At 43.8% G+C, this 13,192-nt stretch overlaps 1 protein-coding gene across 1 annotated transcript in view; it reads left to right on the top strand.

Annotated features, from left to right (window-relative positions):
• Nucleotides 1-5,331: 5,331 nt before the first annotated feature.
• The window catches only part of taf2 (TAF2 RNA polymerase II, TATA box binding protein (TBP)-associated factor), a 44,164-nt gene continuing 36,303 nt past the window's right edge, over nucleotides 5,332-13,192 (top strand). The window contains exons 1-4 of the mRNA XM_087837140.1: nucleotides 5,332-5,829; nucleotides 6,025-6,079; nucleotides 9,254-9,414; nucleotides 12,188-12,306. Coding sequence (XP_087693266.1) covers nucleotides 5,780-5,829; nucleotides 6,025-6,079; nucleotides 9,254-9,414; nucleotides 12,188-12,306 — 385 coding nt within the window. The 5' untranslated portion in view covers nucleotides 5,332-5,779. The remainder of the gene's footprint in view (nucleotides 5,830-6,024; nucleotides 6,080-9,253; nucleotides 9,415-12,187; nucleotides 12,307-13,192) is intronic.

The following is a 13,192-nucleotide window of genomic DNA, read 5'->3' as shown; positions in this document are numbered from 1 at the left end:
TTAAAACTCGATTCAGTAAAAAGAATCAAATTTACCATTGTGGCGTTGACCTCCGACGCGTCGGACGTGGCGGTGGGCGCAGTGTTAGAACAGCGGGTCTCCGGTGTCTGGCAACCACTCGCTTTTTTTAGTCGCACGCATAGGGACAGTGAGCGCAAATATAGCATTTTTGACAGGGAGTTGCTGGCCCTGCACCTCGCGACACGGCATTTTCGTTTTTTTCTCGAGGGTCGGAGCTTCACCACGTACGTCGATCATAAACCTTTGACATTCGCGATGTCCAAGGTCTCTGATCCGTGGAGCGGGCGCCAGCAGCGCCAGTTGGCAGCCATTTCCGAGTTCACAACTGACATTCAGCACGTGGCTGGTAAGTCCAACTGCGTGGCTGACTGTCTATCCCGTGTGCTGGTTTCTCCCGTTTATGTTGGCATAGACTTTGAGGCTATGGCCGCTGACCAACAGGCCGACCCGGACGTCCTTGCCCTTCGGTCTGCGCAAACGGGCCTTGTATTGGAGGACAGACCCGTGTGGAACGGTGGGCCCAGCCTGCTTTGCGATGTTTCCACCAGCCGTCCACGCCCTGTAGTTCCCCTTTCGTGGCGTCATCGCGTTTTCGACTCCGTACACGCCCTCTCTTATCCAGGCGTCCGGGCCTCGGTCAAGCTGGTCAGCTCTAGGTTCATTTGGCCGGGCCTTTGTAAATCAGTGAAAGAGTGGGCAGCCGCGTGCATCCCATGCCAACGTGCTAAGATCCATAGGCACACACAGGCGCCCCTCAAATCCTTCCGTGTTCCAGGGAGGCGTTTTGATCATGTGCATGTGGATCCGGTTGGTCCTCTGCCGCAGTCACAGGGTTTCACGCACCTTTTGACTGTAGAGGACCACACAACCTGCTGGCCTGAGGCAGTGCCTCTGGCGTCCACTACAGCAGCAGCAGTGGCCAGGGCATTTTTGTCAACGTGGGTTTCGCGTTTCGGTCCCCCCGCCGACATCACGTCAGACAGGGGCCCCCAGTTCGTTTCCGAGCTTTGGTCTGCCATGGCTGACGGCCTGGGGGTCAAGGTCCACCGAACCACTGCCTACCACCCGCAGGCCAACGGGATGTGCGAACGTTTCCACCGGTCGCTTAAGGCCGCGTTCCGTTCTCTCACAGATGGCAACTGGGTTGACCGCCTTCCATGGGTTTTACTGGGGTTGCGCTGCGCGGTTAAAGAAGACCTTGGGGTTTCCCCGGCTGAACTTGTCCTCGGTCAGCCCCTCCGGGTCCCCGGGGAATTCTTGCCTGAGAGCCCATCCCCGTGCTTCGCTCCATCTGTGCTGTCTCTCCGTCCCCCAAGAGACTCGTTTTCTCCTCCTGGCCCAGTGCCCGACACCTTTGTTCCAAGGTCGTTGGATTCTTCGCAGTTTGTTTTTGCTCATAGGCCTCCGCTGCATCCACTGTATGACGGCCCCTTTAGGGTTATTCAACCGGGCCGGAAGCATTTCCTTTTGGATTTTGGGGGTCGACAGGAGGCTGTTTCTATTGACAGACTTAAACCAGCACATGTGCTTCTGGATGATCAGGTGGTGCCGGCTCAGGCCCCCCGCCGTGGCCGCCCGCCTTCCACTGGACTGGACAACCCTGCTTCTTCCTCTGGAAGCGCCCCCCACCTTGCGGGGCCCCAGCCATCTTCAGTTTTTCCTGACCGCATGACCACTGGAGGGCTCCACTCACACCCAGTTCTCAGGAAGTGTTGTTGCTGTGTTTTGGAGGTAAAAGTGTTCAGTTGTGTGGTGATGAGTAATAAACGAGCAGTGTCAATCGAGAGCTCTCGTGTCGTCTGTGTTTACCTCCACACCATCACTATTTTCGGGCCTGTTTCAAACATTAAAGGAGAGAGAATCGGACCATGACGTCAGAAACTCTGACAGCCCGTTCTTTATGGGCGTTACCTATTTTCAATGAGCCAATAACACATTGTTGTGGGTGGGGCCTGATTCAAAGATGAAAGGCAAGAGAACCAGGCCGTGACGTCACAGTCAACTCAAGTCCATAAATTGCAGGTGAAACCCACACTGGACCAGCGCGTTTCTTACTTATAGTCATGAGCGATTCACTGGATGAGATTTTGTTCTGCTACCCTCAGTCATATTTGAATGTCTGACTCATTGTAACATCGTAGCTTAAATGTCAAAAACGAGTGACCAACAAGCAAAACCAGAGTTAGTGTGCACTGTGCCAAAGAGTACACTGGGCGACCTGGAGGTCGAGGAGGAAGAAAATAAGAAAGTCCTGGAAGAGCAGAAAGTGGTGAAGGACACAAAAGAAATGCAGAACAAAGTGGACGAGCAGACAGAACCATTAGCGGAGGCTAAGACAGAGAAAAAAGACACGGCAACCCCAGATTCCTCCTCAAAGTTGTGTGTCAACAAAGTTTTTCAGTTGATGGTTTCAAACGCCACAGAAAAAGCTGAACTGAACCAAGTGAAAAATGCACTTGAAGAAACTACCAAACTGGCAAAGAAAGAGTGTGAAGAGGCAAAAAAAGCAGTGAATGAAGCACAGACGGCACTGTCAGAGGAGAAGACAATGGTAGAGGACGCAAAGAAACAAACTGAACAGGAAAAACAAGTGTTAGAAGAAGTGCAGTTTGCATTCAAAGATGAGACCAACCAGGCTGAAGTATCAGCTTTGGAAAAGACACTGAAGCTGCAGAAAAAGGTGCGCGTCAACTGGGTTATTCAGTTGGTGGTTTTACTGGCCAAAGAAAAAGTCTCCTCCAAATACAAGATCTTCACAGAGCGCCTCACTCCTGACTGCATCAGCCATCGTCTGACTGAGAAAATCTGGCCTGAAGTTGAGGAGAAACACTTGAATTTATCCCACAACAGCATTTTCAATGTGGGCAAGGCCATTCTCAAGGATCTTTGCAAAACACACAACTGCAAAGAAAACCTTTTGATTTTTAATCTGAGGGAACAGCTCGACAATATTACCGTCTCAATCTTCACCAAACACCTGTTGGCATTACCAGCAAGAGTACTCAGTGTCTCTAAAGACAGGCAAGAGTACAAGGAAGTTGTAAAAAATGTGACCAAAGATCTGGTAATGCACGCCATCAGCGAAGGAAATGAGACAATGACAATGAATCCAGTAGCATCCGAGTTTATTGTAGAGAGGCTTTTCCAGAAGATCTGGAACAAAATTTTGTCAAAAAAGTACAAAATGTTCTTGGAGAACATTGAACTACTCGCCCTGACAATATACAATGAACTCCATGACAGGTGGGATTCTCCAATACTCTTAATATGGTCAAGAAACCCAGTAATGGATGAAGCAATCGTCAGCAGCTTCAAAAAACATGCAAAATTGAGGAGCCAAAACATCATCTTTAGGGCTTTCTCACGTGCACGCTAAAGTCTAACCAACACGTGCATGTGATTATGTGAGAAAACTCTTAAATTGGCTTCAAATATTCATTTCAACTGGGCTTTCTAAATTTAATTTTGAAACCAGAGTGGTTAAAACTAACTACTCTTTTTTCCCAACTTCCTTCCCTCATCACCAACTGGCCGAGGCAGATGGCCACCCCATCCAGGAGCCTGGGTCTGCCGGAGGTTTCTCTCTTTATAAGTGAGTTTTTCCTCCCCACTGTCGCCAAAGTGCCTGCTCTAGGGGATTGGAGTCTTTGTGCATTATTGTAGGGTCTTGACTTTACAATATAAAGCACCATGAGGGAAGTGTTGCTGGGATTTGGTGCTGTTTCTTAACTCAAAAAGTCCAGTTACAACAGGACGTTTTGAATTAAAAAAAACAAAAAAAATAAAATGAAATGAAATGAAAAATTTTTTTTTGAATTTGTGCTTTGTTTCATTTACTGTTTAAGAAGTTTGTTCTTCCTGCAACCTTTAAAAACAACAAACAACAAATAGCTGAGCTGTTGGATCCTCACACACATTTGAGAAAAACTGAGACCTTTGAATCTTTATAGCTGACTGAATATTCATCTCTTTACTTTGTCTGCATGTGTCCACTTTTTTTCTTTTTCTATTTGTATTATTCTCATTTCAAAGACATTCAAAGCTATTTGGAGACATGCAGAGGTCCTTAAACATGAACCTAATATAATTACACCAGTTGTTTTGCTGAGGTAATCACGCTTTCCCCCACAGTCCTACGATTTTTCCCTTTTTCTGTAAAACAATGCAAATACATTTTTAATACTTTCAGCCAAGTTTTTAATATTCATACAGGAATAAACTACAACAGAAACACAGTCACAAATATAGGCCATAAATATACAGACACCATATTTACATTTAGTACAAATATAATGTTTAAAGAGTCTGATTCTTCAACTGATAAACATTTGACTTTGATTTCCAGGAATTTTCCACTGTGAGATTAATGGAAAGTGTACATTGCACATAGTGACAATGAATGACGGACCCGACCACACAGATCGCACTTTACTACACTTTTTACTCAGTTTTTGTGTCTTCCAACCCTCAGCCCCAGCTGCCAGCTACACACACACAACAACAACACAACCTCAGGTCCCGGCACGTCTTATGCAGGGGAGGGGTGATGAAGTGATGGAGCTCCGCTGTGTCAGCCTCCCTTCGCACACAAACCACGCCCTGTTACACACATTATATGTCCACAAACACGAGTTTATTAAACTCCACCGACACAGCGGTGACGCAAATCTGAAGGCTAGACCGTCCCATTTCACAGCCTCGCACTTCCGGTCTTCGAAGGACCCGGCCCACGTAGACCGCGAAGGCCGGGTCCTCCGAAGGATGCAGCCGACGTTTTGGGACACAGCTACAGACATGTTGAATAAATTATTTATATAACTTAAAATGCAAATATAATTGGTACATTTTGAAAACGTATGCACACATTTTGTAAACATATACAACTATTCATCTAAAAATGCAGCCAATGCACCTGCCGTGTTTTTACATTTTGTACAACCATTTAAAAATATTACTAAAATTAAAATGAGAGAACAATCAGGTCTCGCAATAAGATGCCCCACAAATGTTGTGTGCCTGTAAAAAACATTGTTGGTCCCCCAAAAGACAGAGGAGAACAGCACAGGGATAAACCAATGAGCTGTGCGGATCTCGTGCACTTCTTCGCAGACACGCAGTCTCCGCCCCTCACGTGACGTGGAATTTGTATTATTTAATTAAATTAGACTTTACGGTATTTACATTATTAACGCACACACATTCATTTTAGTAAATCTGTTTTATTTATTTTTTTCAATCGACCGCTCGGAGAAAAAAATATAATTATCATTTTTACGCGGGAGGTCAAAGGTTACTAACAAAATGGCCGAACACGCTGGAGCGGGCGTCACAATACTATGAGCTGCCGAGCAGAGAAGGGGATATTTGAATGCTTTGATGCGCATCGAGTGGAGCATTTGTGGAGTAAACTACTTATTTTTTTAATAAGGATACAAAACAACTTATTGCTGCTCGTGGCTGATGTATATTCGTGAATGCGTCGGCGTGGTTTGCATGGAAAACAGTGCAGAGCGGGCTCCGGGCGATACAAACCAAAGACTCATCGACAGACTGACACAGTGATCGTTTAAACATTCCCACTGCTAACATATAGTGCTTTGGGAGAACTGACTAGCACCCTGTAAACGTGTACGAGTCTGGTGAAGGCAGGGGGCTTTGAATTGTGAGCCTGAAGAGCAGCTCAGTGCGGCTGAGGCAAAGGAAGCATCACCGAGCGGAGTTATGGCACCTTAAAAGTTCAGCACAGCGAGAAGCAGCGATGAACAGGAAGAAGGACAAAGGCTTCGAGAGCCCGCGACCCTTTAAATTATAAGTATCTGAGCAGAATCACTTTCTTGCTGGTTGTTGTCATGTTCTATAGTAACAGAAGCAAAGTTAACCCTAGCTTAAAGTAAATAGCGCTTTAGCTTTAGCTACACTTTGTACCTGGCTACGACAGAGAGGGTTTAGGTAGCTACATTCATAAATGAAACGTTAACTGTTTCGTTGTGTCACTGCTTTTACGACCCACCAGGTGGTGTGCATCAACAACATCAACTTCCAGAGGAAGTCTGTCATCGTAAGTACAGCACTCGCACACATGATGGCTCATCTGCTCACTGTTGGACAGCAGATGCTCCTCAGTTAGCGATCTGACGAGACGGCAGCGCTCTCTTGTTTTGGTTCCTCTAATCACACATTACAGGCATTTATGAAGGGTGCATTACTGCGTAAAAGAGTATCACTTACTGTAATATACGCCTGCAGTCTCGTGTTAATATTCATCATTTTTATTTCTCAGTATTAAGCAAAATCACGTGTCAATCTTATAAGTAATTTTTGCAAGAATCGCTTTTATTAAAAAAAAAAAAAAGAAGTGCTAAATAATGTTTAATGAAGATCTTTACCATACGGTGGTAGCATTTTCCCAGAAATGTGACTGTTTATTTATTTATTTATTTATTTTTAGAAACAGGGGCAATACATATTAATGAACATTTTAACGAATGTAAATATGCCAGATTATAGCCTTGGGCTAATTTCCATCTGCAGACTCTCTGGCAGGTTGGTGTTAAACACAAGTTAGTAAAAACATACAGAGACACTATTTACAGGTCATGTGACAAGGACAAAAACAGTGATCACATTATACTAGAACTAGGGATGCACCGATACCACTTTTTTGGAAACGAGTACGAGTACTTGCATTTCAGTACTCGCCGATACCGAGTACTTAATAAAAACATGATTTAAATTTACAGGTAACAGCTTTAGTCCTATAATTTAACAAAAAAACAAAAACAAGGGACTAGTTTGGAATTAAGAACATTTATTTAAAATGAAAAGCATGTTGTATGCAACATATTACAGAATAAATAATTATGAAAAAAAAATTTAAACAGTGACAGTGCAACTCAAGTATTGTTTTCAGTTTATTGTAAACTCTGCCGCTTTGAACAACACAAGGGGCATTAATAAACATCTTTGCTATTTAGTGCACAATATTTGAATAAACTAACAACATCCACCAACATAGAACTGTAGCAGTCAGTGCAACTGAGGTAGGTATTAACATCAAGTCTAAGATGACTCACTTAATGGAGAGAAAAAGTGAGTGGCAGGGTTTCTTTTAAGAAAAGTAGCTTTTCTGCATTATCAGCAGTCAGACTGTTTCTGTTTTCATCTATAATGTGTGACACTGAGCTAAAAAGCCTTTCACTTTCCACACTGCTACATGGGGCTGAGAGGTATTTACTCGTCTGTTTCTCTGTTTAGAAGTCTCACTTGCACAGTCACAGCTGGGATGACATCAGAGGCTAGTGCGTCGTAGCTGCTCACTTTTTTAGTTAGTTCCTCAAAGGGGGCGAGGACGGCAACAGTCTTCTCCATAAGAGCCCATTGGTGAGCGGTGAGATAGTCAGGGAGTTCGTGCTCGGACACGCCCAGCACTCGCTTTTGCTCAATGAGGGACTGGAGCATGTAATACGTGCTGTTCCAGCGCGTCTGTACGTCCTGCTGCAGTCTCTTTATTGGCTGGTTGAGCTGTCCCTGAATGTCCTCGAGGCGGGAGTAGGCTAAGGCGGAGTGTTTAAAATGCCCAACTATTTTCTGTCCCACTGCTGTAGCATCAGCTATGCTCCTCTGTGCTAATAAGCGTGGGTAAATAAGCGTGGGTAAACTCTTTGTACTCGTTGTCGTGTTGGGATTTTAGGTGCTTGATTAAATTACTTGTGTTAAATGTGCTACCTTTAGAGCCTCTGGACAATTTCGCTGAGCACAATTTGCAGTCCGCCTTTGTTTTCGTGTCTTCGTTCACTTTGAAATAGTTCCACACGGCTGACTTGTCGCCTGCCCTTCTCTCAGCTCTGAGCTGCAGCCGGGGCCTGGGGGCGGGCACTCGGGGCCTGGGGTGGGCACTCGGCGCCCTTACATGCCGCTCAAACATAGACAGGTCTCAGACCGTGGTATCGGTCCTCGGTATCGGGGGACTTTTAACGAGTACGAGTACTTTAGAAAATGTGGTATCGAGGCCGATACCCGATACCGGTATCGGTGCATCCCTTACTAGAACAAACAATGACAAGGAGAGTGGACACAGAGGACAGTATAGATGACAATAACAGAAACACATCAATTATATTGCACAAACCCCAGTATTGTACATGCCCTGACCGTTGTGATATTGCGTTCACCCATTGCACTAACAGTTGTTTCCCTTTTTGTAATACACTAACTCTTTTTCCCGTCCAATATAAAGCATAATTATATAACATGATCACATGTTTGTGTGTCCCTCAGCTGCCCTTTTAAGTGACTCTTAAAGATGGGTAGACTTGTACTTTCCCTCACTGACAGTGGAAGACTATTCCAGAAGCTCACTCCCTGATATGACAGAGCATCTGTGAACAGGTGGTCCGCCTGAATGCCAGTTCACAATCACCTCTAACAGCGGCTCGAGTCAGTCGAGACCCGGCAACTTTTGTTTAATAAAATCACTCATTGGTGGAGGCGCCAGACCATGTATAACGTTGTATATTAGACAGGCAGATTTAAATAATTTGAAATTAGTAAAATTTAAAAACTTGTATTTTTCTAAAATATGACAATGGTGATATGAAAAAGGTTTTTTATCTAATATTTTCAATGCTCTTTTGTAGCACACTTCGATTGGCCCAATAGCAGCATTATAGTCTTTTGTTTCTAAGGCGACTTCTACCTAATTTAATATTTCTGTTTGTTTGAAGAAGAAGCCTCAGTAACTGATAAGAATCATAGTAACATGAATTCTGCACAGACTTGGAGCTGGCATAGACAGAGACAGCGTAGATAAACTAAACTGGTGCCCATCCTCTGTTTGATCTGTCAGGACATAATAACAGAAATCATCTGAGCAATATGAAGTTTAAAATGATGTTATTACAACTTCAGAGGAACGACAACACGTGATATATTACCTGTGTCATAAATCAAAAACTAAGTGCACTTCGTGGTTCAACAGCTCGTAAACCCACCTTAGCAGCAGTAAGTGGAAACAATGGCTTTCTGTGTGACTTTCAGCCTCACGAGGAGCTTTGGCCCGCTCCTCCTCCCACTCTGCTTCGTCTCGTTTCATTGAGGTTTAGTTATTCGGGTTCTTTTACCATCACTGTCGTGGTGAAGGTGTTTTTTCTTCACATTCTGTTTACAAGTTTTCATGCTTTAAATACACGTTGTTATATTTTGCTGATGTCTTCCTTGCCTCTGCATACTTCAGGGCTATGTTGAGCTCACCATCTTCCCCACCGTGGTCAACCTGAACAGGATCAAGCTAAACAGTAAACAGTGTCGCATCTACAGGGTCCGAGTAAACGACCTCGAAGCCCCGTTCCTCTACAATGACCCCACTCTGGAAGTGTGCCACCACGAGTCCAAGCAGTGAGTAGATCCATATTCATAGATCTATAGATCTGAAAGTGTCACTGATGTTCTTTTTTAATTTAGATTCTATGGTTATAACACATGTGGAATTATACTGGAAGCTATCTTAACCAGATGAAGGAAGTTTCCATCTTGATTGTCTTTCAGTCAACAGTTATCAGAAGTTTAATAGTTAAATTGACTGACTTAATATTGAAGCAGTCTTTTGTGTTGTACGGAGGCGGTGCAGGTGTTCTGCAAACAGCTGTTTAACTAGTGCAGGAACAGCCTGTCGTTACTCGCAAGTAGGGCTGCTCGATTATCTCAAAAATGATCATCACGATTATTTTCACTGAAATTGAGATCTCGATTATTTGACGATATTTATTTAACAATAACAATGTGTTGAATAATGACTTTAAAGATTGTCAAAAAATAATATAAAATAGTGCAAATACTGATAACAGTGCAAATGTTTGCAATATAAGAAATAAATGAAAAATGTAAACATCTATGTTTAGTGAACTTTGCAGTGTTGCTCTGTGGTGCAGCTACGACACTGTAGCAAAGTTTACACACTGTGTCTACTTGATCCACGTCTGACTCATGAACCCATAATGTTTCCACACCACTCAAGTTTTTTTACCTCTTTTCAACCAACGGCAGTCACTCTGCTCTCCAAATAACTTCTGCTTAGCTTTCCGAGCTTCCCTCGGGTCCTCTTAATCAGCGGTCCCCAACCTTCGGGCCTCGGACCGGTTCCGGTCCGTGAGTCATTTGGTACCGGGCCGCGAGAGTTGAGGCTCAGGTGTGACATGTATAGTTTTCAGGGTTTTTATCGGTTTTCAGCGTTATTTTATTATCGTTTTTATCGTTTACTCGGTTTCCCTGGGTCTTTTCACGTGTGTTATGAATAAATCTTCTTTTTTCGGTACCAGTACCAGTTTTGTTTTGTTGTATTTATCCGCGACACCTTAAAGGCCGGTCCGTGAAAATATTGTCGGGCATAAACCGGTCCGTGGCGCAAAAAAGGTTGGAGACCGCTGCTCTTAATTGTTGTGACGCGTGTTCGAAATGCAGAGAGGTGCGCTGGATTTGCCACACGGAGCAGCGCGAGAGTAAAGCACGAGGGAGGGGCTAATAATCGGCTCAGTCATTTTTAATGATCGTTGAAAGCCCAGATCGTAATCGAGATTACAATTCGATTAATTGAGCAGACCTACTTGCAAGTAAGAAACAAAATGCTGGAACTTTTTCTCTCCTGGGCTCTTTGTTGTGGGCAGGGTCCTTGGGTGTGAACATATTTGCTCCTTTTTTAACTCCTCTGTAAGTTCCTTCGCATTAATTCCCATAGTTTCAGAAATCTCTCACATTTGTGAGTCCTTGCTATCATTACTATTCTTTATACTTATAAATTCAAAGCTGCAGTGAAAAACTTGTTGGGAATACCCAGGAGGAATCGATGGTGCTGAACAGGCCAATCACAATGGTTGTGGGCAGTGTCAACCCCACGTGTAATTACATTTCTCGAGAGGTGCACGTCAGATTCCCCCTCCTCGGTCAGGTTAGAGAAACAGGCCTTCATGCTGGAACTGCTGCAAAGACACACTAAGTGAGGGAGGCTGATAAGAAGAAGAGAGCTGCTTGGTTGTGTTTGGATTCAGCCGTCGTGTTTGTGAGAAAGCGTGAAGGGTTGATGGGAGAATCGGCGGTTTTAGCCAAAGGAAAGTCCGCACTAGTGTGATGAAATGATTTTTAAAAATCTGTTTTGTTAATTGAGGTTTCATTTCTCCCGCATAATATGGACTCATTTCTATCAAATGGTGACTCAAAGAAGGTAACACAGACTCATTGTCTTTACTGTGCACCCCTGTTTACCCCAGAAACCCTCTGTGAGCCAGGAAAAACCTGCTGTAAGCTCTGTTTGACCAAGAAAGAGTGATGGAGTGCCGCATTACATGACCTGGTCTCCAAAAGCTACAGACATAAACTCAAGCGAGATGGTTAGGGACTGCAGCCAACAAGTGTTCAACATGTGTGGCAGCAGCTTCAAGAGTAAAGAGAGTGCAAAGCTGTTACTGAAGCAGAATTAAGCAGCTTTAAGAAACTCTAATGTTGCATATTTGGCGTTATTTACACTCTGATCTTTGCATCATAAATCCCTGTTATTCATAACTTTGAGGTTTTTCTACACTGTGGGAAATAGTCAAAAGAAATTTAGGTTCATTATAAGACTAGAGAGGGAGTCCCAACAGTGGGACAGGCTGCATGAACTAGCCGTTGGCAACAGTAGGGAGGAAAAACTCCCTTTGAATTAGAAAAGAAGCTCAGCGAGGGAAGGCTGTGTGGCACGTCGCGTCCCTTTATTGCTGTGGTTGCATTTGGACCCAAATAAACTGCTGTGATTGGTCGTGTGTTTAATTTACTAAATTAGCTTAAACTAGCAGAGCTGTCTGATCATTTCAACTGTTTTGGAAAATATTTGGTTGTGACACAAAGAAGGAGAAGAAGTTATATAAATAATATTTTATTTATTATTTATTGATTAACCTTTATTTAACCAGGAAGATCCCATTGAGATAAACATTTCTTTTTCAAGGGAGACTTGTCCAAGATAGGCAGCAGCAAGTGTCTCACAGTTACAGACATGACTCAGTTAAACACAGGCAGCAACAACACACATGCAACAATCATAGATTTATTTATGTCATTTACTTATCTTGTGTCCATCGGAGTGGGTGGCTGTGATTATCATCAACTGCATATGAATGCTTACTTCGTGTCCACACAGGAGGAACCTCAACTATTTCTCCAGCGCCTACACTGCCGCAGTGAGCGCCGTGGACCCGGACGCAGGGCACGGCGAGCTGGTCATCAAAGTGCCCTCTGAGCTCTGGAAACAAGGAGATGGTAACGGAGTAGTCTATCAAGTGTTCTTGTGTAGCACCTTTCATGCAGATTAGTGCTTTTACTTTGATATCAACGAAGCCGATAATAAGAACAAATGTAAACAAAACACAACTGAAACTAAAAGCACAGCATACATTAGAATAAAATAAACATATATATTTATCTAATTGAGATAAAGTGCAATAAAATGTGCAAGTAAATGGCCTGTATTTGTATAGCGCTTTCCTAGTCCCTAAGGACCCCAAAGCGCTTTACAGTCATCCACACATTCACACACTGGTGATGGCAGCTACATTGTAGCCACAGCCGCCCTGGGGCGCACTGACAGAGGCGAGGCTGCCGGACACTGGCGCCACCGGGCCCTCTGACCACCACCAGTAGGCAACGGGTGAAGTGTCTTACCCAAGGACACAACGACCGAGACTGTCCAAGCCGGGGCTCAAACCGGCAACCTTCCGATTACAAGACGAACTCCCAAATGTTGACCCACGATCAAGAGTTGAGAGTTCGATCGTAAACTGAAAGAAGAATTAAAATTAAATAAAAAAACAAACTAAAACACAATAAACTCGAAAGCTGTTAGTAAACTAAAAGCATGCAAAGTAAAACTGTATGAAATGCAGTAAAATAAAGAAACACTGTAACAGCTGAACAGAACTGCAGCCACAAAGCCTGGTTAAAGAGACAGACGTTAAGTTTCAGGTTCAGTATTTCAACACTTCAGCTGCTCCCAGGCTCACTGCTACAGCCGCTCTTATCATTTAAGCTAAATAGTGCCCACACAGTTCTTCATTTTATACCTGGACCAACTAGCAGATGCATGTCAGGTGAGCTGAGGGGCTGTAATGGCTGTATACACTGTAAAGACTCGAGCAGCTGTTCCAAA

Source organism: Neolamprologus brichardi, unplaced genomic scaffold, assembly GCF_056152115.1.
Source record: "Neolamprologus brichardi isolate AB-2024 unplaced genomic scaffold, ASM5615211v1 NODE_ptg000008l+_length_2720982_cov_1, whole genome shotgun sequence".
Taxonomy (NCBI): Eukaryota; Metazoa; Chordata; class Actinopteri; order Cichliformes; family Cichlidae; genus Neolamprologus; species Neolamprologus brichardi.
Note: the sequence above shows the minus strand (reverse complement) of the source record. Positions and strands in the feature narration are given on the sequence as shown.